Source organism: Schistocerca serialis, chromosome 2 (genome assembly GCF_023864345.2).
Source record: "Schistocerca serialis cubense isolate TAMUIC-IGC-003099 chromosome 2, iqSchSeri2.2, whole genome shotgun sequence".
NCBI classification, from domain to species: Eukaryota; Metazoa; Arthropoda; class Insecta; order Orthoptera; family Acrididae; genus Schistocerca; species Schistocerca serialis.
Genome location: NC_064639.1, coordinates 724,079,282 through 724,105,057, shown reverse-complemented (window position 1 = coordinate 724,105,057; position 25,776 = coordinate 724,079,282). Strand labels below are relative to the sequence as shown.

General features: G+C 37.5%; 1 protein-coding gene across 1 annotated transcript in view; it reads left to right on the top strand.

Annotated features, from left to right (window-relative positions):
• Positions 1–25,172, top strand: part of LOC126457922 (esterase FE4-like) — a 177,099-nt gene extending 151,927 nt beyond the window's left edge. The window contains exons 9-10 of the mRNA XM_050094616.1: positions 5,080–5,212; positions 24,301–25,172. Coding sequence (XP_049950573.1) covers positions 5,080–5,212; positions 24,301–24,472 — 305 coding nt within the window. The 3' untranslated portion in view covers positions 24,473–25,172. The remainder of the gene's footprint in view (positions 1–5,079; positions 5,213–24,300) is intronic.
• The last annotated feature ends 604 nt before the right edge of the window (positions 25,173–25,776 follow it).

Here is a 25,776-nt window from a genome sequence, read left to right as displayed (position 1 = left end):
TATTTGACCTGTTCCAGCCTTTAATTCATGTATGTGGGGCAGGTACACATTTAAAATGGTTCCTCTCTTTCTTATAAACTGACAAATATCTGAATTTAAATATTTCTTCCCAGTGTCATGTCATAATTTCTCAGAAGGTTTAGCAGTCAGGTTTTCAACTTCATTAATATACTCTACAAATAAATCATAAACTTGACTTTTAGATTTAATAATGTACATTGTAGCTGCTTCACTATAATCATCAATAAAAGTGAAAAAGTATCTTTCCCCACGCAAATCATGACTTGAGAGAAACCCATTCAAATCAGTATAAATAATTTCTAATGTTCATTTTATTTTAATTCTATTGTTTTCAAAAAACAAAATGTACATTTTGTTTTTGGTGCTAACTTTACACTTCATAAACTCTGAGTCTCAATTTGCTGGAACTCATCTGTTAACTGATATTTACACTACATATTCAGACTGTTAAAATTTACATTTACAAGTATATGATACCATTTCTCCTTTGCTGACAAACTAACCCTAGTACTCACACTATTTACATTAATCTCTTTCTTATAACTTCTACATGTCATTTTGTACAGCCTATCTTCTTACAAAGAAACTGCAAGTAAGTTATTGTCTTTATTAAAAACTTTTGAGATATTGCCAACGGATATAGTTCTATGCTCTTTTGGTTACCTTAGACTAGCTAAACAAATTTCAGTCCATGTCTTTCATGTAAAATACATTTTTCATTTCATTTGAAATCATGTCATTATAAACTGGAAAAATAATTAATTATATGCCCTATTTTTTTAGCTTGCAAAGCTATACCATCCACAACTTTTACCTTTACAGGGTCTTATAAAGATAGGCAGTCAGAAAAATAATTGTTATTATTAGCAACATGATCTGTGCAATGACTATCTAATAACCAGTTAATTTGTAACAATATTTGAGAAGGAAAGTTGCTACTCACCATATAGCGGAGATGCTGAGTCGCAGATAGGCGCAACAGAAAGACTCTCAGAATTGAAGCCGTCAGTCATTAAGGCCTTCATCAACAAGACACACACACACACACACACACACACACACACACACACACACACACACCAATGCAAAACGCAACTCACACACATGACTGCAGTCTTAGGCAACCACACTGGTTTCAGTTCCCTGAGACTGCAGTCGTTTATGTGAGTTGTGTTTGCTTGAGTGTGTGTGGGTGGGTGTAAGTATGTCTATTGTTGATGAAGGCCTTAATGGCCAAAAGCTTTAATCATGAGTCTTTTTGTTGTGCCTATCGGTAACTCAGTAGCTCTGCTATATGGTGAGTAGCAACTATTTTTCTCAAATGTTGTTACATTCCTTCCTGAATTTTCCAGTTAATTTGTGCATTGTTACCTCACTCAACATTATTAGAGGCCATTGTAGGTTTTGTCTCCATTACAAATCTGCTCATCCTGTTTCTGTTTTGTTTATATAGTAGGTGCTCTGGATGACACCACTTCTCGAACCATATTGTTTACTTCAGCCATGTGACCTCTTTTTGTTATCCTCACTCCTCTATGCTCTTGGTCAATGTCGTCAACTGCCGTGACTGCCTCCACAAAGATGCCCACAATGTGTCCCTGAATCTCTGCTTGTTCCTCACTGGTGACAGTTCCTCTTGAAATGTACTGGTTTGCTTCACCTATAACATAACTGTTCCTGGTAGCAAGTATTAATTTTCTTTTCAGCATGAAATGCTTTTGATCTTGTACCTTTACTTCCATCTTTGTCTTTTAAACCTATCATTCAAATTTTACTTTTAATGTACTTGACTATCTGAGCTTATTTCAAAATGTTGATCAAGTTTCCAACATAGCTCAAAGATTCCGGCAAGGTTTTCAACATGTAATTTAGCTTCTCCTTTCCCATCACTTCCATGCCTACTAATTTTAATTTGTTCACTTTCAAAAGTGCTGAAGACTGTTGCCATCTCACTATAGTCCTTTAACCTCAGTTTGCCCACTTCATTTCTGCGTATAGGCTACAGTGCTGTCAGTTCATTGGAGTATAACTCATTTACCTTTTCATTATCTCAAATGTGGTTTCCCTTTCACTCATGAATTCCAATTGCTTGTTCAAAATTGCTCCTTATATGTAATTCATTGTAGTCAGATTTTCTTCTTCCCAAGTATCTTTTTGTTCTTGGAGTCACTGTATAGCATTTCTTCATTTTCAGATACATTTCCATTTGCATTTCCAGCTCTCCATCAAACATTGGTGTCTTGATGTCAGCCATATCCAATTTCACAAAGTGCGCACTTCGAATAACAGTCTTCTGTTTAGTTCACAACTAGTCATTACTTTTCGAAATAACACTCTACCATTTTACTTAACAACAACATTCTGCTACCATTCTAAGATTAATTATTAATAAAAAGTTAAATACAGTTTTCATTTCTCTTTACACTGTGAACACATTCATGCCATGGAACTGACTGACTATTGTACATACAGATGCACTCATTGTTGAGAGCCCTTTTGGCACAGTCAATGCTATCAGCAAAAATGTACCACATTGCAACAGAGATCACATTTACTTGAGGCATACTGGTTACATTTGGGAACTGTAACTGTGTGGAATAGTTATTTATTTTTATTTGCTGCTGCCAGTCACTTTTATTTGTTTTTTTGTTTTGTTTAATTTAACATACTGCAATGCATTCTGAGCATGTTCTGCTCATTTTCAGGCATTTATACATATAGAAAATTGTTACTTAAAAATAAAATGTCTTAAACTAAGTTAAAATAGGACTTTTTGTTTATTGTTCACTGCTGTTGTAGCTAGTGGTGTATTTGAAGGGAGGGAGAGGGCACTGTTTGGTCAGAAATTGCTGTCCAGTGAGGTCTCTGCTGGTGTAAAGCTGTCCCAATGTTTATTATGACTGACACCACAGCGTGTGTGGGATGCAGATAGTTCTACATCATTTTTTATGGAGCAAAAATCATGTGATACATTTTTTTAATCTGACAGTTGTTGTCTTATGATTTTGGGTTGAAGAGTAAGTGTTCTTTTTATTTAGGTTAATGTGCAATAACAAGGTGGCCATCTTTTGTTGGACACTTCAAAGATAATATGTGTGTGATTGCACTGTTTGCAGTTGCCATGTCTGTGGCTACACTTGTAACATGCATGTGGTTTTTTTTTTTTTTTTTTTTTTTTTTTTTTTTTTTTTTTTTTTTCACCCTGTTGTTACTGGACTCATAGTTTTTAATTTTATTTCACATTTTCTACATACACAAAAGCCTTGCACTTATCCTGTGGCACTTTTGAACAGAAATACTATTACATATGGTATGTTATTTTTGTAAGCATAATTTACAGAACAAGTGGTTCTAGGTGCCATCGTTCCAAAGAGGACTCTGTGTTAAATCATAATAAATAACATTTGGAAGCCATAGGTGTTGGGTAGTATAGGTTACTTTCCCAAACGTGGCTGCTTCATTGTCTAGCAATGTTTCATCAGCAAAGACAGTCAGTTAAGAAAATATTCACATCCACATTTTGATGCAAGAACCACATACAGAAATTTGGCCTCATTTCTTAATATCAGCAAACCCAACACAAACTGTCTACTGATGTCTAGTAGAACAAGTTTATGGCAGATAATGCCATCAACCAAAGCCATTTTGCATGAGTAACATGTGCAGTTCCTGTTAACATGTGATAGTATTCTGTCAGCACATGACCTTCAAGATTATGAAAGCAAACTTACTCTTTTTAGGGGTGGTATTGGAATTATTGCATATCAACACAAGAATAATACATGCTGATAAAATGTAGAATGTATCAACATTTGAATTGGTTTGCTCAAATCAAGCTTGACTAGCAACTGTAAACAAGGTTCATACTCCTAAACAATTTTCCTATCTAGCCATACAATAGTGAAATATACTGTAACACCATGTCTGAATGATTTTCAAGCTGTTTTCAAGCACCATTATTAGGAATGAATTACCATGAATGAAGTTTGAGCAACAAATCGGAATTGCATGCAAATCAGAAATTTGGTTTGTTTTTAGTATTGGCATGAAACGTTATATCTGCAGAGATATGTCCCTGCTAAAAATGTTGCCATCTAAGTTCCCTACTGTGGGAAATGTAGCTACTCAATATTCATTTAGAATACTGGCATATGGTTATAAGAGTTTCTAATTAACTTTCACAATGATGATACTGACAATAACTGAAAAAAAAAACATAACAAACATTTTACTGAATTAGCGCTATCTTGCAGAATAAAAATAGTCCATTGATTGGTAGTTACATAAAACATTGATCTCTGCTTATATTTATTGTTGGTCTCAGTGTCTAGGGGCTAAAATTCATTTATCAAAACTTTGCAATATAGACTGGCCCAGGTTTTGTTTTGTAAGTGACTGATTAATATTTGTTTCCTATTGGTGATTTATTTTACCATTTTCTTGATTACAGACATAATCCATGTTGCACTTCTTATTTCATAGTAATTCCTTCATGCACACAGATCTTCAAATTAGTTCATATCTTTCACAGTACCAATAGACAATATAGACAATGTATATACACCATTACTTTAAAAATATGAAACGTGACTTAACTGAGCAGAGCTGTTACCAGATGAATCACTTAACACAGACTGTCCTGCATGACATCAACTGATGACCAAAGACAGTAACACACCATGGATAATTTCCAAAGAAGTTACATTGATCAATACTGTGATACTACTTTTATATGTCAGAAAAATGGAGACTCATTCATTATTGTAAAAAATAATTTGATTCTGTTTCATTTAAATATGAAAATACCTGTATGACTTGATTTTAGAGTGCACGTATTTTGTATACACAAAATACTCATTATTTTCAAAATCACCCAACAGGGTAAATCCTGTGGTATTGTATGATTCATTAATAGTGAGACCAGCATCAATAGAATCAATGTGGAAAAGAGAAAATTACACTTGGTTTGTTAGAAGTTGAAAACTGTGTAGACAACTTGTTACTATTTTTGTTCTTTACTGATGTATAATATATAATCACATGAATTTCGATCCACAGGTGCAGGCCACGCAGATGAGTTGGCATATTTATTCAATCCAGGTATATATGATCTTGAAGTGGCTCCAGGCTCAGAGGATGAGAAAATGCAAATAAAAATGACACAGTTATGGACAAATTTTGCTAAGACTGGGTAAGTACTGCTAAGCAGAATGTTATCATGACAAATGCAAAGAAGATTACCATTGTAAGTCTGATTCTTCAATAGCACAGATTTTATTAAGTACAACTTATTTGCAATTAAATCCCAGAAAGTAATAATTCCTGATGTTATGGAAATACACGAAACAAAAGACGTCTGGAGATGGATATCTCATAGTCAATACAGTAGTATGAATCTTTGTTGAATATGCTGCATGTCAGTTCTCGAGAACACTGTTTACAAGCGTGGCTGAGAAATGCTTATATACCAGCCACACACTCAGTTCTCCCATATGTCATGCTTTCATTCACTAAAAACACAATGATTACTTAAATCATTATCAAATACTGTCGTGCATTATGCAGGTAGACAAATCTGTGCACTAGACAAACATCATTGGTAGATAACAACAAGCCCAAATTATAGACCAGGAGAAAACCATGTAGTGAAGGGTCATTGTTAATACAAGTAGATAGACTGCAGAACTTGCTGTAAACATTGGCTGGATGACAGTAAGATTGCAGCTACCTGTGGCAGCCAATAAAGGCAGCCATTAAATCTGCCATGGGTGCCCTGTCATGTAGTCTGGCACCAGCAGATATACCCTTTCACAACATCCTAGGACCTCACCAGATGTGTGCATAATTATATTGAGTGTTCCATCAGTATGTGCAGTGGGATTAAAAGAATTAGGGTTTTATGCCCTTTCAATGAAAAGGTCATTAAGAATAAAACACAAGGTTTGACTGAACAAGGAAAGTGAAACAAACTCTCCTGTTTCCATTTCAAATTAGTGATACTGGTACCCATCTTAAGCATTCTGGAGAAATGTTTGGAAGAAATTAATCTGACTGGGCAAAGAGGAATTTGAATCCTGCTCTTCCAAAATACAAATCCAGTGCCTTAAACACTGTGCTATCTTTTTCAGTGTTATTGTGCCATTCCCTATGGGATGGTGTACAGCAGATGTAAAAAACTTTCAGGCATTCAGATATTTTGACTCTGATGCATTTTCACAGATTAAGCACATTCTTAACAAGCATAAAATAGAAATTTTGGTTATTTTAATATTTATTCACCACATTTGATGCAAAAGGTAAAGATTAATTTCTCTTGTCTCAGTGTTTCTTCACATTAACTACTCCTTTCTTCACTCCATTTTAGTTTTCTACATCTTTCATTATCTGACCTGTTTATTTTTTTCTCTGTCCCTTCCTACCTCTGTTACATACAGTGCACTTAGCTTTTCACTCTTGTTAACCATGCACAACATTTTAGCAGTAATCTCTCACTTTACATTACTCTGCCTTCCTTAAGCTCTGAATTCTATCAACTGCTATATAGTAGAACATGAACAAGTGCCCATTACTGAGACATGAAATGGATTCAGATAGATGTAAAAAGTTTGTCTATGAGTTGGCATATTTGCTTGAAAATGTCATTTAGGAACAAATTGTGGATCTAAAATGCATTAAATGTGTTTATGGACTCGTAAAGAATGTTTTAGCTATGAAGGCTTGGGTGCCATACTTACCTGGGAATCTGCTGTTGTGTTACTGTGGTTTCTAGTCTGGAGACTGCTTTTATGCAGCTTTTCATGCTAGACTATCCTTTGTAAGCTTTTTCATCTGTACAGAGCTACCAAGCTACATTGATCTGAAGCTGTACTACTATATATATATATATATATAACGAACAAAAGCGCTGGCAGGTCTTTAAATATGTCTGCTTGTGTCTGTATGTGTGGATGGATATGTGCGTGTGTGCGAGTGTATACCTGTCCTTTTTTCCCTCTAAGGTAAGTCTTTCCGCTCCCGGGATTGGAATGACTCCTTACCCTCTCCCTTAAAACCCACTTCCTTTCGTCTTCCCCTCTCCTTCCCTCTTTCCTGATGAGGCAACAGTTTGTTGCGAAAGCTTGAATTTTGTGTATATGTTTGTGTTTGTTTGTGTGCCTATCGACCTGCCAGCGCTTTTGTTCGGTAAGTCACCTCATCTTTGTTTTTATATATACTTCCCTCCATTACCAAAGTGATGATTCCTCAATGTCTCATAAAGTGTCCCATAAATGAATGCAATTTTGTAGTCAAGTTATGATATAAATTTCTTTTATCCCTGATTCGTATCAGTATTTCTTCATTAGTTATCCAATCCATCTGACTAACCATCAGCATAATCCTGTAGCACCACCAGTCAAAAGCTTCTGGTCTATTCTTATCTGAAGTACACTGTAGAAATTACACATCTTTTTCAGAAATACTTTTCTTGCTGTTAGCACTCTACATTTTATATCCCCTCTACTTAAACATCTGTCAGTTATTTTGCTTAAAAAAAATTTTAAAAAATCTAATTGAATTCCCTTAACATCACGTGATTTAATTCAGTCACATTCCATTACCCTCCTTTTTCTTTTGTTAATGTATATCTTACAACCTCTTTTCAAGACTATCCATTCAATTCAGCTGCTCTTCCATGTACTTTGCCATTTTTGACAGAAATACAATGTCACTGTGAATGATTGAAAACTAAGATATATGTAAAACCTAGCAAAACATTTATGAGTTCATCTATGAATTACTACATTTATACATTTTAAAAATAATACTTAAAATTAAAATTAAACAAAATAGAATATTAATATAGAGCTGTGATAAAAATTTCCAGAATGTGATGATTTACATTCAGCTCAATGGTTATGAACATTGTATCCTGGACTGGTGTGATCAGAGTTGAAACTGAAAGGACTATGTGAGGATACTTAAGCAACAATATGATAAGTACTGGCATTGTTTGAAACTTCGTGGCAGATTAAAACTGTGTGCCGGACCGAGACTCGAACTCGGGACCTTCGCCTTTCGCAGGCAAGTGCTCTACCAACTGAGCTACCCAGGCACGACTCACGCCCCGACCTCACAGCTTTACTTCTGCCAGTATCTCGTCTCCTACATTCCAAACTTTACAGAAGTTTTCCTGTGAACCCTGGCATTGTTCATTCATTCATCAGTGGGATCATGGATCCCTTTATGAAGACGAATCCTTATGGATTATAGCAACAGACACACTGAAACTCAAACAGTCACTTGAAAGCACCTTAAATCTGTGATTATGGATAACTATAATGTAATTAGATATTTAAATTATGGATGATTTCATAAATTTGTACTGTGGAACAGTTTTCAGCTTAAGTGCCATGTGTTAACGCACTCTTACAGCATGAATGAACAAATGTCAATAACTGCAATTTGCTTTACATTATGAGTGGACTTCCACAATTATTTTCTACTGATATTCAGCGGTCAACATAATCAGAGTTTCTACAGTCAAAATATATTTATCTTAGCACAATAATTTGTCACCTTGCCACATTGAGGTGGCTTACACACAATTATGGAGATAGCAGTATGGTAGGTGAAATCACATTGAATGATCATCTGTGGAGACAGCAGACCAACACATGGGTCCTGATAAGGGGCAGCAGCCTTAGCAGTTGTAGGGTAACAGTCTGGATGATTGACTGGCATGGGCTTGTAACATTACATCTACATGACTACACAGCAATTCACAATTAAGTGCCTGGCAGAGGGATCATCAAACCACTTTCATACTGTTTCTCTATTGTTCCACTCTCTAAGAATCTGTGAGAAAAACAGACAGTTAAATCTTTCTGTGAAAGCTCTGATTACTCTTATTTTATTATGATGATCTTTTGTCCCTATGTAGATGGATGTCAACAAAATATTTTTGCACTCAGAGGAGAATGTTGAAGATTAAAATTTCCAGAAAAGATCTTGCTGCAACAAAAAATGTGCTTGTTTTGATGATTGCCCCCCTAACTTGTGTATCATATCCATGAAACTCTTTCCCCCAGTTTTCAATAATACAAAGGAGCTGTCTTTCTCTGAACTTTTTTGATGTCCTTCATCAGTCCAATCTATTAAGGATCCCATGCTGAACAGCAGTACTCTAGCAGAGGATGGACAAGTGTAGTGTATGCAGTTTCTTTAGTAGACCTATTGCATCTCCTAAGCACTCTGTCAATTAAACACAGTCTTTGGTTTGCTTTCACCAAAACATTAACTATGTGATCATTCCAGTTTAAATTATTTGTAACTGTAATTTCTGCATGTACAGTTGAACTGACAGCTTTCAGATTTGTGAGATTTTCATATAACCAAAATTTAATGGATTTCTGTTAGTACTCAGGTGGATGACCTCACACTTTTCATAATTTAGAGTCAATTGCCACTTTTTGCACCATACAGATATCTTGTCTAAATCATTCTCCAATTGGTCTCAATCATCTGATGACTTCAATGGTCATGAATGACAGCATCACATGCAAAGAATTTAAGATGGCTGCTCAGAAAGTCTCATAAGTTGTTTATGTAGATTAAGAACATTAGAGTACCTATAGCCCAGCATCACTTCTGTTTTGCTCAGTGCTTTCTATTAGTTACTACAGACTGTGATCTTACTGATATGGAATCACAAATCCAATCACACAACTAACACAATATTCCATAGACACACAACTTGAATATAAGCCACTTGTGAGGAACAGTGCCAAAGGCCTTTTGCAAATCTAGAAATATGGAATCAATTTGAGATCCTCTGTTGAAAGCACTAATTATTTCATGAGAATAAATAGCTATTGTGTTTCACAAGAATGGTATTTTCCAAATCAGTGCTGACTATGTGTCATCAGATCATTTTCCTTGAGGTAATTCATAATGTTTAAAAACAGTACATGTTCCAATATCCTACTGCAAATGTATATCAGTGATATGGGTTTGATTCTGATTCTTATTCATCAGATTACTCATATTTCCTTTTGACTGTTGGTGTGACCTGTGCAACTTTTCAATTTTAGGCACAGATCTTCAGTTGAATTACATTAGATTAGATTAGTTGTTGTATATGGTTTTTAAGTAGGGAACTATTACTTCAGCATACTCTCAAAGGAATCTTAAGTGGTATACAATCTGACTTGCCTTGATTAAGTGATTTAAGCTGCTTTGCTACACCAAGGATATCTATTTTAAGTTACTCCTGCTGGCAGCAGTTGTCAATTTGAATTTAGGAATACTTACTTCTTATTTGTGGGTGAAGGAATTTTAGAAAACTGTATCGAGTAACTCCACTTTAGTGGCACTATCACAGTATCATTATCTTCGCTGTCACACAGTGAAGGTATTGATTTTGTGTTGCTGTTGATTTACTTCACATAAAGCTGAACCTCTTTGGATTTTCTGCAAAATTTCGAGACAGAGTTTCATTGTGTGAGCTAAAAGATACCTCCCTCATTGAAGTTTGCAATAAATTTTGAGGTTCTACAAAACTTTACCAATCTTTGAGATTTTACACTATTTTGAACTGAGCAAAGCGGTGCAGTGGTTAGTACACTGGACTCACATTCAGGAGTATGATGGTTCAAACCTATGTCCAGTCATCCTGATTTAGGTTTCCAAGATTTCCCTTAATTGCTTCAGGCACAGCTGACTTCCCCTCCTAATCTTATGGGACAGATGACCTTGCTGTTTGGTCCCTTCCCCCAACCATCCAATCAACCAACCAACTGACCACTATTTTAATTTTGAATAGCTTTTTTCATTGTTTGTGCGACAGTGTTCTGACCTGTTCCATGATGGTCAGTTCCACTTATTATTAATGTATTTGGTATAAATCTCTCCATTGCTGTCAATACCATTTCTTTGAATTTAAGCTACATCTGATCTACACTTTCATAGTTAGTTCAGAAGGAATGGTGGCTGTCTCTTAGGAACGTGTCAAGTAAACATTTATCTGCTTTTTTAAAAAGACATTTTTTGCGTTTATTTTTTGTGGGTTTAGGTATTATGGTATTCAGTCTCACTACAACAACCTTGTGATAGCTAATCCCTATATCCATCATAATCCTCCCTATTTGCTCAGCATTATTTACTGCTAACAGATCAAGTGTGTTTCCTCAACTATTTACACTTTGAGTGGGATCATGAAGTATTTGTTGAAAATAATTTTCAGAGAAAGCATTTAGCATGATGTTTCATGCCTACCATCAACCTTAAACATGTAATTTCATCAACATATTAAGGAAGATTGAAGTCACCACCTTGTATAATTGTATGAGTCAGGTACATATTTGAAATGAGACTTAAGTCTTCTTTGAACTGATCAGCTACTGTATCATCTGAGTCAGGAGGTTGGTAAAAGGAATCAATCATTAATTTATTCTAGTTCTCAAGTATAAGCTCTACCCATCATAACTCACAGGAACTAACTAGCCTACTTCAATTTTATTACAAGACAGACTACTTCCAACAGCAACAAACACCCCACCACCAACTGTATTTAATCTATCCTTTCTGAATACCATCAGGTCCTTTCTACAAATTTCAGCTGAATGTATCTTCCGTTTTAGGCAGCTTTCAGTACATATAACAATAACAGAGTTGTAAATACAAAATCAAATAGGAGTAACACATGAGTAGGTTTAATAATGATTAAAAATATAGGAATGTGTATAAGCTGCTATGAAAAGCATAGTGAATGCATCATTGTAACAAAAATAGACACCAAGCCCACACCCACCACAATAGTGCAATTTTGTATGCCAGGTAGCTCTGCAGATGAGGAGGAAATTAAGGAAATGTGTGAGCGATAAAAGAAATTATTTAGATAGTTAAGGGAGCCAAAAATTTAATAGTCATGGGGGAATGGAATTTGGTAGAAGGAAAAGGAAGAGAAGGAAAAGTAGTAGGTTAATATGGACTGGAAAAAAGGTATGAAAGAGGAAGCTACCTTGTGGAATTTTGCACAGAGCATAATTTAGTTATAGCTAATACTTGATTTAAAAGTCATGACAGAAGTCTGTATATGTGGAAGAGACTTGAAGACACTGAAAGGTTTCAGATTGATTATATAATGGTTAGACAGAGATTTAGGAACCAGATTTCAAATTGTAAGGTGTTTCCAGGGGCAGGTGTGGAAGCTGACCACAATTTATTGATTATGAATGCAGATTAAAACTGAAGACGCTACAAAAAGGCAGGAATTTAAGGTGATGGGACCTGGATAAACTGAAAGAACCAGAGGCTGTAGAGGGTCTCAGAGGGAGCTTTAGGGAATGACTAACAGGAACAGGGAAAAGGAATACAGTAGAAGAAGAATGGGTAGCTCTAAGAGAGATGAAATACTGAAGGCTACAGAGGATCAAGCAGGTAAAAGGCCAAGGGCAAGTATAAATCCTTGGGAAACATAAGAGATACTGAATTTAACCAATGAAAGAAGAAAATATAAAAGCGCATTAAATGAAGCAGGCAAAAGAGAATACAAACATCTAAAAATGGTGATAGACAGGAAGTACAAAATGACTAAACAGGGATGGCTAGAGAAGAACTGTATGATTGTAGAAGTGTGTATTACTAGGGGTGAGATAGATACTGCTTACAGGAAAATTAAGGAGACCTTTGGAGAAAAGAGAACCACCTGTATAAATATCAAGAGCTCAGATAGAAAACCGGTCCTAAGCAAAGAAGGGAAAGCAGAAAGATGTAAGGAGCACATAGAGGATCCATACAAGGGAGATGTACTTGATGGCAATATTATGGAAATGGAAGAGGATGTATAGGAAGATGAGAAGGAGATGTGATACTGTGTGAAGAATTGGACAGATCACTGAAAGATGTAAGTCAAAACAATGACCTGGGAATAGACAACATTATGTTAGAGTTACTGACAGTCTTGGGAGAGCCAGCCATGACAAAACTCTTCCAACTGGTGTGCAAGATGTATGAGACAGGCGAAATAACCTCAGACTTCAAGAAGAATTTAATAATCATGATTCTAAAGAAAGCAGGTGCTAACAAGTGTGAAAATTATCGAACTATCAGTTTAATTAGTCATAGTTTACAGAGGAATGGAAAAACTTGTAGAAGTGGACCTTGGGGAAGATCAGTTTTGATTCTGGAGAAATGTAGGAATATGCAAGGCAATACTGACCTTATGACTTTTCATAGAAGATAGGTTAAGGAAAGGTAAACCTACATTTATAGCATTTGCAGACTTAGAGAAAGCTTTTGACAATGTTGATTGGAGCACTCTCTTTCAAATTATAAAGATGGCAATGGCAAAATACAGGGGGCAAAAGGTTATTTGCATCTTTTATAGAAAGCAGATGGAATTTGTAAGAGTTGAGGGCCACAAAAGGGAAGCAGTGGTTGAGATGGGAGCGTGACAGGTTTGTAGCCTACCCCCATTTTATTCAATCTGTATATTGAACAAGCGTAAAGGAAAGAAAAGAAAAACCTGGAGTAGGAATTAAAGTTCAGGGAGAAGAAATAAAAACTTTGTGGTTTGCCAGTGACATTTTAATTCTGTCAGAGACAGCAAAGGACTTGGGAGAGCAGTTGAATGGAATAGGCATTGTCTTGAAAGGAGGATATAAGATGAACATAAACAAAAGCAAAATGAGGATAATGGTATATTGTTGAATTAAATCAAGTGATGCTGAGGGAATTAATTCAGGAAATGAAACACTTATGGTAGTGAATGAGTTTTGCTATTTGGGAAGCAAAATAAAAGATAATGGTCAAAGTAAGGAAGCTATAAAATGTAGACTGAAAATGGTAAGAAAACCATTTATAAAGACGAAATATTTGTTAACATCAAGTATAGATTTAAGTGTCAGAAACTCCTTTCTGAAAGTATTTGTATGGAGTGTAGCCATCCATGGAAGTGAAACATGGAGAATAAACATTTTAGACATAAGAGATTAGAAGCTTTTGAAATGTTGTGCTGCAGAAGAGTGCTGAAGATTAGATGGGTAGTTCATGTAACTAGTGAGGAGATACTGAATAGAGCTGGGGAGAAGACAAATTTGTGGTACAACCTGATTAAAATAAGGGACTGGTTGGTAGGACACTTTCTGAGGCATCAAGGGATCACCAGTCTAGAATGGGTGGGAAACATGGGGGGGGGGGGGGGGGGGAGGGTAAAAATCATAGAGATCGACCAAGGGATGAATACAGTAAGCAGATTCAGTGGGATGTAGGTTGTAGTAGTTACTCAGAGATGAAGAAGATTGCACAGGATAGAGTAGCATGGAGAGCTGCATGAAACCAGTCTTTGGACTGAAGACCACAATAACAACAGCCACTATTTGTGTTTCAGTACTTTCTATTAACACCTTGAGCTCTATTCCTTTTAGAACACAACAGTGACAGTTTACTACTATAATACCTTTGGTCCCTACAGCAAACCTTGTCCTGTGTTTGATCTGCACTCTTTGAGAGTGAAGCCCTTTTTTTCTTTCCCAAGAGCCTCTAGCCTAAAAAACTGCCCAGTCCACTTCACATATCCCCTGCTACATATGTAGCCACTTTGTGTGTGTGTGTGTGTAATGGATCCCTGATTTATTAAGTGGGACCCAATACCCACCACCGTAGGGTGCAAGTTGAGGAGTCTGCAGCTTACATGGTTGCAGAACCATGTGAGCCACTGATTCATACCTTTCACTTGGCTCTGTACCATAGGTCCACAATCAATTTTATCAATAATGCTACAGATGATGAGCTCTGCCTTCATCTCACAAGCAAGACTGGCAGTCTTTACCAATTCAGCTAGCTGCCCAAAAGCAGAGAGACTTTCTTTCAACCAAAGCAGCACACTTCATTAATTCTGACATGAGTCACCAACTGCATTTGGCTGTACCCTGCACTGTTCATGGCATCTGAAAGGATGCGTTCCACATGTTGGGTGACTTCTCCTGGTATGCACATTGCAATTCTTTCGTTTGTTGGGAGCCATGTTCCTATGGAGCCACATTATGCACCTAACTTTTGAGCTCCCAACTATCAATAATACCATCCTCTGTGATGCCCACATTTTTTGGGGTGAGAGGCTTCCTCCAAAACAGGACAAGTGATAGCATCTAGTTCAGGACCTGTATCAGCCACAGATAGCATAATAAAGCTGTTAGTCAGATGAACCAGGGAGGTTTCTCAATTGGCCCTCGGGAAAGTCTTTCACTTTGTGCCACACCTTGAAATGATCTCTCACTTGACCACTGGTGAGGAGTCAACATCAGTGCAGACAGTAACTAAGGCTCCAATAATAGCGGACTGATCAGGGGACATGTGTGATTTGCTGGATGTCCCTCGGATCCCCATATCTGGCCCTATCACAGTGATGCCACAAGCTGTGTGACTGAAACCAGCACTGCCTGGAGCTGTGAGCAAAGTGTCACCAACTCTGTCTGCAGTCAACAGTGATCACAGTCCCTGTCCATACCACAGACAGTACAAATCTACACTATGCAGCTATTAAAATGCTAGACTGTGCCCAGTTAACACAGAAATGCATAATAAATTTAAGAATAAATCAAGTAACCTTTCAGGTAACTGAAAATAAGTTATTCCCGGTGCCTGGAAAATATTTCGCAAACAGAAGTTGTACTTGCTTGTTCTGCTGCAGGAATGGAAGAAAAGGCCTCACTAATGGTCTAACTAACACAACTGTTCTACCCAAAACAAACAGGCAGAAGCTTGTAGAAATACAAGTGTCCATACAAATGGCAGTACTTTACCCTACACTGCTATCAAAATGAAAGACTGTGCCTAGTTAGCACACAACCAAACAAGACATTTAAAAATTAAATTAGTAAATTCTCAGGTAATTGAAAATAAGCCTCTCCTGTTCAAAGCTCACAAAAATAATTCACAAACAAGCATTTAGCCAAGAAGGAGATTGGTAGTTCGAACATCCGAGGGGAAACTACAGCCATTATTTTTCCCAAGGACATGCACCTGTGCAGTATAGTTTTAATGATAATGCCGTCCTCTTGGGTAAAATTTTCCAAAGGTAAAACAGTTATCCGTTTTGATCTCTGGGCAGTTACTATTCAGGAGGGTGTTGAAATAAGAGGGAACAGTGCTGACATTCTCCACGTCAAAGCATAAAATGTTAGATCCCTTAAAATGAGTGATAGATATGTTGAAGTTAAGTACAGTGGGAATTAGTAATGCACAGTGTCAGAAAGAAAACAACTTCATGTAAGATGCGGATAGGGCTATCAACATGAAATCAAATAGGAATACTATTGGAGTAGCTGTAATAATGCATGAGACAAAAGGAATACAAGTAAGCTATAATCAATAATGTAGTGAATACATATCATAGTCAAGTCAGACACAAATTCAACAGCCCACAGTTGAACAAGTTTATATGCTTATTACCTCCAAAGATGATGAAGAGCTTGACAGAATGTGTGATGTGATAAAAGAAATTACTCATATTGTTAAGAGAGATGAAAATGAAATTGTGATATTGGACCAGAAGTCTATAACAAAAAAAGGAAGGGAAGCAAAAGCAGCAGGAGAACACGGACTGAGTAAAAGGAATGGAAAGGAAAGCTACCATGTTGAATTTTACATAGAGCACAAATTAACACTTGGTTTAAGAATAATGAAAGAATGTTGCCTGTGTGGAATGGACTTGGAGGTACAGAAAGGTTTCAGATAAATTACATAATTGTAAAACAAAGGTTTTTGGGACCATATTTTAAACTGCAAACATTTCAAGGGAGAAGTGTTGGCTCTGACCACAACTTATTGGTTACAATCTGCATATTAAAACTGAAACTACTATAAAAAGAGAGGAAATTAAGGAGATGGAACCTGGATAAATTGAAAGAACCAGAGGTTACTGAGAGTTTCAAAGGAAGTTTAGGATATGTTTGACTGAAACTGGAGAAAGAAAGATGATGGACTGTGAATGGGTAGCTTTGAGGGCTGAAATAGTAAATGCAGCAGGGGATCAAATTGGTAAAAAAAGGTTCCAGAGGAATATAAGAACACATGAGGCAAACTGCCCCTGTGGCTAATCTTAGAAGGTAGAGTAAATAAAGACAAACTCTAAATTGTAGATTTTGAAAAAGCTTTTGACAATGTTGACTGAATAAACTCTTAGAAATACTGAATTTTTAAGGATAAAATACAGAGAGAAAAATTTAATGTGCAACTTATACAGAAACCAAACTATGTTTACCGTATTTACTCAAATCTAAGCCGCACTCAAATCTAAGCCGCACCTGAAAAACGAAACTCGAAATCAAGGAAAAAAAAATTTCCCGAATCTAAGCCGCACCTGGAATTTGAGACTCGAAATTCAAGGGGAGAGAAAAGTTTTAGGGCGCACCTCCAAATCGAAACAAAGTTGGTCCATTTTAATAAGAGACACAAGTTAGTTCGAATGAATGACGATACAGCTACAGTAGTTTGGTTCGAGTCGTAAGCTTAGCGGTTAAGCTTTACCAGGTAGTCATTACTATGCGTCAGGCGCTCCGTCCGTATTTATATGGGTACCTTTCCTTTTCCACGTGCTCCGTCTGGTTTGAATTGATTGATTATTTTTCTTTGATCTCATACGTGACGTTCTCTTTGTTATAGGTGTTTACGTCACTCTAAGCTGAAAATGCATTACTATACTGTGTCATGCATTGTTTGTCGCATTCTGATAATGAGTGTTTACAGCCTGTCGCCACTCGCGGCTGTCTTGCCTTTGTCCGCGCTACCGCCGCTTACAATGAAAAAAAAAAAAAAGAAAAGAAAAGAGAGAGGAATTGTCTCATTACCGAAACAATGGCAAGAGACTGCTATTTTTTGTTACTTACACTGCTGCTTTCTTTGGTAATCATCAACAAGAACCAAATAATAGATTGCGTATGACAGAAGTTGCTCTGAACGAGAGTTTAGCGACGATTTTTCTCTGTTTGAAAATCTTTGCAGACGCCTCTTTAGTACATTACATTCTGCACAGAAATTAGAGTCATCTTAGATTTAAAAATCTAGTCAATTGACGTGCTTCATTTCTGATCGTATCACTATTAGGCATAAGAATAATATGAATATAAACATGACATGATACGTATATTCTTCAGCGTTTGCTGTTGTCTCACTCTAGTTTCGTAGTTTATTAGGCTGACAGGATGTAATGAGATAGCAGCAAACACAAAAGAATACATGGCAAAATGTTTATATTCGTATTATTTTTATGGTGAAGAGAATACTGCATGTGATTCATAATTCATGAAAGTTCCTATTAGCAACCATCTCTTCTCACAGGTAGGAAAAAATTCAAAATGTAGAGTTGGCCACATTGACATATACCCCAAACAGTCTAGCCAGTCGGATTTTCAAAGTACAATGAAATGCTGCTACATTCCAAGATGAATAATTCGGAATTTGTATTTATTTCGTTGGATAATGTATGAAAATGCAGTGGTTGAAACTCGGGCGGAGAAAAAAGCTCGTCTTCCACCTTTTTTTTAAATTTATTTACTGACGCAGAGGTTTTGGCGCCAGTATTTATCTTTGCGCCTGCAAAGCAAGCCTGTGTAGCGCTACATATATTCCATGGCAGAAGTTAGTTTGTGGCGGCACCTACCAACATTTTTCAGAACTCCCACTTACTTTGCACTCGATTCTAAGCCGCAGGTGGTTTTTTGGATTACAAAAACCGGAAAAAAGTGCGGCTTACGTTCGAGTAAATACGGTATATGACTCAAAGGACATGCAAAGGGATGTGGTAGTTGAGATGCTAAGGGGACAAGGTTGAAGTGTATACCCCCTGTTATTCAGTTTACACTGTTACATTTGCTATGGAGTTCATGTCAGCCAGCAATGTTGTTGTGTTCAGTGGTGCAGTGTTGTGTGTGTGGCCTGTGATGACAAATGAGTCAGCTGTCAAACAGCTTCCATGACCAACTGCCAGGTGTGCTGTGTTTCATAATATGTTTTAATGTCCTCTTGGATTGTTTATTCTCTGGCAGGTGAATTTTTATATGAGTTTGTATGTTTCCCATATTTTTATGTTCTGTGATTATGTCTGTCAATCCTGGATTCAGTGTCAGTGACCATTTTTCTGACTTACTTCTTCCTTAGTTACAATGTGCTCAGAATATTTCACCGGCAAGTTAAGCATTTGGATCCATACTTGACTTGGGGAGTAACCACCACCTGCCCAATCTGTTCAGCAGACACTGTTATCACAAAAAAGAATTTTGTTCTGTTGAAACTTCCAGAGGCAGTTTTTTTTATGCTAAGCAAAGGTAAGTTAGCCCAAATCATGCCAATCCTGACAAGTGGTGACCCTGATGTGATCTCGGTTGAAGAAGAAGGTTGAGCATGTACTACATAATTTAAATATCATTCAAGATACAAATGTGCAAACAGTATCTAGATCAGCAGTCTGTTTACCTCCGTTCTGGCCAAACAACCTGATCCTTTGATTTTCTCAAGTTGAAGCCAATTTTAGCTATGCAGGAATTATAGCTGACTCAAAAAATTCACACTTGTCTTGAGCCAACTTGGCCATTGCTAAGATGCTGAGATACAAGACGTGATCACTACACCATTGCACAGAAATTTGTATGGAAGGCTTAAATCAAAACTAATCTGGAGAGTTACTGTGTCATATGAAGATCAAATCAGACAGGTATTGATGCAAGAAGATATTGGTGATCATAAGCCTTCACAATATCTGTGTCATCTGTGGAGCAAGGTTGATACAGTTACCATCCCTTACAACCTACTATGCACCCTATGGAGCAGCCAACTACCACCTAAAAGTCAAAGCAATTGTGGCATCACAGATGGAAATGCCATTGGACACAGTGGTCATGCTTGCATAACAGGTTCAAGAGGCCATCCCACCCCACATGTTAGTGCAGTGACAGTGCCAGGCAGTAATACAACCATGGCACCAACAGTTGCATACATGGAATTTGACTCTTTGCCAGCAAAAGTAGACATGCTATGCACACAGATCAGCAAACTATTTTCCCAGGGCTCTGCTTGTATTGGTAAAGGAGCTAATCGCTGGAGATCCAGAAGCCAATCATCAACCAATGCTACATTCATCAAACACGAAACACCCTACATGCTGGAACCACTATAGGTTCAGTGAAAATCTGTGTAAATGTACAGCACCATGTTCATACCCAAATGCTAGCAGCAACTGGTGTAGGTGCAGTCAACTGCCCAACAAAGTTTTGACACCTGTTTATTAGTGACAGGAGAGATGGCCAGAAGTATTTAATACACACCAGCTCAGAAATAAGCATTCTTCCAAGAACTTCAGTCCATTGCTGTAGACCACCAACTGCATTCTGTTTATCTGCTACAAAAAGCTTATCCATCTCTTTGTATGTAATGGAGCAGATAGAGCTAAATTCAGGACTGCAAAGTCAGTTTACGTAGGACTTTAGGAAGCTGATAATAGCAGCTGATCTTCTGACACATTTCCATCTTTCGGCAGATGTAACCAAAGCCGAACTGCTTAATAGCATTACTGAACTGAAGGCAGCATGTTTCCACTGTGACACATCCATGGATAGTGCCAAGCTAATAAGGTGTGTGATGAGAAGAAGTATGGTGCACTGCTGGGACAATATCCAATCTTAACAAGGCCATCAGGCACACCTACACAAGTGGCACACATGCTACACAATATAGAAACCACAGAAAGTCCACCAGCATCTTGTAGGCACAGGACATTGGCACATCATTATTTGGCCATGAGTACAGCAGAATTCCACGTGATGCTTAAAGAAGGCATGATACAGCCCGCAAGTAGCCCATGGTCGTCAGTGCTGCACCTTGACCCAGAGAAAGGATGAGCTTTGCACCTGTGTGTGACTATCACATGTTCATCACCAGAAAAATGCCTGTTTATTATCCTGTACCATTGCTACACAATTACAATTGCACACTACATGGCAGGACAGGATTTGGTGTGTTGGACTACACCAGAGTGTATATGTAGATGCCTGTCGAAGAAGAGGACATTCCTAAGAGTGTGATAAGCAGTCCATTCAAACTTTCCAAGAGCAAATTTATGATATTTGAGTTACAAAATGCTGCACAATCCTGGCAGAAGTTTTTTGACTCTGTTCTGCAAGGACTGCTATTTTACTTCGCCTAATTGAGCAACATACTCAAGTTTTCTGCCATCAGGGAGCAACATTACCAGCATTTGCAAGAAGTGTTTAAGCTTCTAGAAAAATATGGCATGGTGTTGAATGTGGCCAAGTGTGTGTTTGGATAGCGTAAAGTGACATTGCTAGGCCACTGAATTTTATTTGAAGTCTCCCTTCCACTGATGGAAAAGATCAATGCAGTCCTAAAAATACCATGGCCAATGACAGTCAAAGAGTTATGCTGCTTTTTAGACATCCTAAACTTGCACTGCCGACACTTACCTCGTGCAGCAGAACTGAAAGAGCTACTGGACATGACACTTTCAGCCCCAAGTTTTGAGGCAGCATCTAGTGCAGTGGAATGAAATAATGTGCTCCACATTTGAGGAAACAAAAAATGGCATAGCAAACACAGCACTGTGTGCACACCTTAAGCTTGAAATGCTTTTAGCATCAGTCATGGACACAAGCCAAAATGTTATCAGTATTGTACTCCAATGATACCCAGAAGATTTATGGCAACCGCTCACATATTTCTCCAGCAAATTATCTCTGACTCAGTGTAAGTGGAGTGCGTATGACCATGAACTTCTGGCTGTATACAAGGCAGTCAAATATTTCCATCCGCAAATAGAAGGAAGAACATTCATGATCTATATGGATCACAAAAAACTGATCTACGTATTCAAGAGGAATAGGATCAACTGTTCGCCCTCCCGGTACAATCATCTAGGGTTTATATGCCATTTTATTATGGACTTGAGGCACGTTTCTAGCATCCATAACATAGTGTCTGACTGTCTCCCAGGATGTCAGTAGCATAGTGAGCCCTACTGATTTTTCAGAACTGGCATGGGCTCAGTAGGATGCATGAGAGCTCCGAACATTTGTTGATGATCTCATGCCTGCATTGCAACTACAACGCATTGATGTTCCAGGAGAGATGTCAGACTTTATTGTGGCATCTCCCAAGAAAGACCTTGCTCTTTTCTCCTGTCAGCTTTCTGCTGACAAGCTTTTGATAGTACCCACAACCTAAATCACTCTGAAGCCCATCTCACTCTTTACCTTGTATCATAACACTCCATTCGGCCAGGTATGGAGGGGGATTGCTGAGAGTGTACTTGGATGAGCCTTCATTGCTAGTGTTGGAAAGTGTCCCATCATGTGCATGCACCAGTGGGGAACTTTCTAGATGCAACCTTTTGTTTCGATCATGTGCTCCTTGATGTTGTGGGACTGCTTCCTACACTGAATGACCAGCAATATCTCCTTGCAATGATCAATCAGTTTAAGTGCTGGCCAGAGGCAACACCTGTGGATGACATCACTGAAGAAACCTTAGCCTCTACCTTAATGTCAACTTAGATAGCTAGGTTTGACTGTCTGCTCCACATAACTATCAAGGCAGGCAGTTTGTATCAGGATTTTTTGCTCAGATGGCTGGATTCTGCAGGTATGTACATCTTAAAACTGACAGCTACCACCCTGCTAGTAACAGTATGGACGAGATGTGGCACCATTCCCTGAAGGCACCACTCATGTGCCATGGTACTTCCTGGACTTCCGTCTTTCCAATAGTTTTCCTGGAACCAAGAATGATGTATAAGCAAGATTAGGAGTCCCTGACTCTGGAATTAGTCTACAGTGAACCACTATGTCTTCCCGGGGAGTTTGTGAGGCCAGCTCATTACAGTTACCAACTCAAAACTATCAGAATTTCTTTCTTCAACAGCTAAGAGACCATGTTGCACACACACAACCCCCCCACCCCATAGCCTCCAGACATGGTACACCAGTCACTTACATGCCATGCAACTTGGAAAGTTGCACACACACGATGCTTCGAACAGACAGTGTTAAGCCTCTGCTGCAACTGTCATACCATATCCTATGATGAAGCATACAGATTTTAGACATTGTGGTAAACTGCAACCCTATAACAATTGTCATTAACCTTGTCAAACCTATATATGTGTTCAAAGAACAGCCACCATTCACAGCACTGTCGACCACCAACTAGAGCACACATACAGTTCCCAGACCAGTTCTGTGATGATGCTTATCTTCCACCACAGGGGCTGAGGGGCTGATACAGTTCCTGAAGTACAGAGAAGTGAGAGCTAAACAACTAGCAGAGAACATTACAGTGTGTAAACACAATGACACGGGGAGGGCTTTGAAAGCATTTATTAGTAGTTAGAAATCAATTGTTTAAGTGTTGACAAATTTCTCACACCCTGTAAAAAGATAATGGCTTGTAACTAAGTGTATTTCACATAGTTACTGCTTGATTGCTAGCTGCCTATGTTTAATATACAAGGTGGACATTACAATCAAATGTTTGAAACCTCTGCTGGGTGATCTAATGATCTTGTCAACAAAGTGATAAACGTTATTCTTCCATCCTGCTACTGTAGAATGAGCTTCAAAGTCATATGGTTTGTCATTTAGAATACTTTATACAAAGCTGAGAATATGCATCTTCACATGTTAGACTTAAACTACCCTGAGAAAACCTTTAAAAAGCAACTACCGTATTGTTTATTTTGTGTGTCTGAGCACTGTTTACACACCAGAATAGAAGAATATGGTATAATGTTATTTATCCTGTGTGTGTTAGGTTTTTAATCCACTGACATTTGCAAAAAATATTCTACAGAGTCTATGAAATTTACAGTTTGTGTGTTTGTTAGAACAGTTACTTCTCTATAGTTATGCTACCTATCAAAAATACCTGCGTCATTGTTCACTCAGCATTGCTAAATCAATGGCGCAACTATGAGAAACGAGACTGAAGTATTTCCTTCACCCACAATAAAATGATTACTGATACAAAATTTCATAGATTCACTAAAGGTGGGTGTGGATGTAGTGCTGTTAATGCTCATTTTTACTGATAAAAACAATATTTTGATATAGTTACTATAAATAAATTTCATTGTCATCACAATTTAATGCATAATTCCCCTGTGTACTACAGTTAAAGGAATAAGATATAAATGAAACCTATAGAATCTTTGTAGTGCAAGGAAGAGATGAATGTACTGTATGAGAAATCACAGAATATTATCAGCTTTTTCTTTAACATACGTATTGTTTCCAGGGTACCAACAACCGATCTGCATTCAGCAGTTTCCACAACATGTCCACCTTTCACAAAACACCAACAATTCTACATTGATATTGACAAGAACATAACTGTGCACAAGGGCCCTTTCAAAGAACGTATGGCCTTCTGGGAGCAAATTGAAAAACAATTGGCATCAAAACTATAATTCAGTCTACAACATTCCTGAAGTTCCAAAGAACAAAAATCAAAGCTTATTTGCAAAACAACAAGGAAACAGACTGTTGTATATTGAAGAACCATCAGCTTTTTGGCAGGATGTTATAATTTTCAGTTACAGACATGGAACAACTGACTGACATTGTTATAACTCTGTTCCTATGTAGATTCAAACTGATATTTAATAATGTTAAGTTTATATGGTGGTCATTGAGAGTGAAATCTCATGGTCATGACTATTCTTGTGGTGGAGTGAAATGTTACAGTGGTAAAGTTCTTGACATATTTTGATGTGAATCATGGACTGGTCCTCTTGGATGTCCCATGACAATGTATCTCTTCTTTTCTTGCCTGTATTAATTCAGAGAAAATATATAGCATGCTGGTTTCCAAACTGGACACTGCAACATTCCTTCAGAAGTCTTCATTCAGTGTGAACAAGTAAGTGATTGTACAATAACTCCACCTTGATGAAATGTGATACGTTACCAGTGGTAAATATATTTGTTTGTCTTATGATCTTGGCAAAGAAAACTGTTATATAAAATTTCACATGTATCATATTTGTGATTAAAAAATAAAAACATAGATGCAGTCATAATTCTTTGACTGTTAGGTGCAAAACTTGGTGGCCTCACTTCTGTTGCTGGACTGTCACAGATATCACTAAATAAAGAAATAAAAAGTGATGGGTGCTGGATACTTCCCATGTGTTCTCAATTTTTGGGTTGTGTGGGCTCACTGGGTCAGTTAAAAGTATTTATATACAATATTGCATCATATGCTGCAGACTGTAACAGCAATATAATCTTGCATCCAAGTGCAGAAATACAGGATTGACAATGAAACAGAAGCAGTTGGATTTAAAGAAAACTACAACGTGTATTGCGAGTCCACTAAAACTGCTGAGATCAAACTGACAACAAAGAGTTGTAGGGCTTCTGCATTTTGAAACATCATCTATTTGGTTTAGACCTTTTGATAAAATGAGGTGAGAACTCACTAATAACACTGCAATCAAATTAACTGCAACTGTTAAGTGGTAAACACGCATATGTTTCAAAATTTCAGTAGTCAACTACACTGATGATATGAAGCCCATCAACTACAGTGGCACTCAGTGTCAGTCAAAGGGATAAGCAACAGTTCACAGGCACATAAATCCTAACAATTCAATATAATAATAGAAGATAATTCTATCTGGTCACATAATCATGCCATCAAATGATCTGTGGGGAAGGTAGACCAAAATATGAGACTTGAGCAGACCTTGGGGTGTGCCTTACCACAACA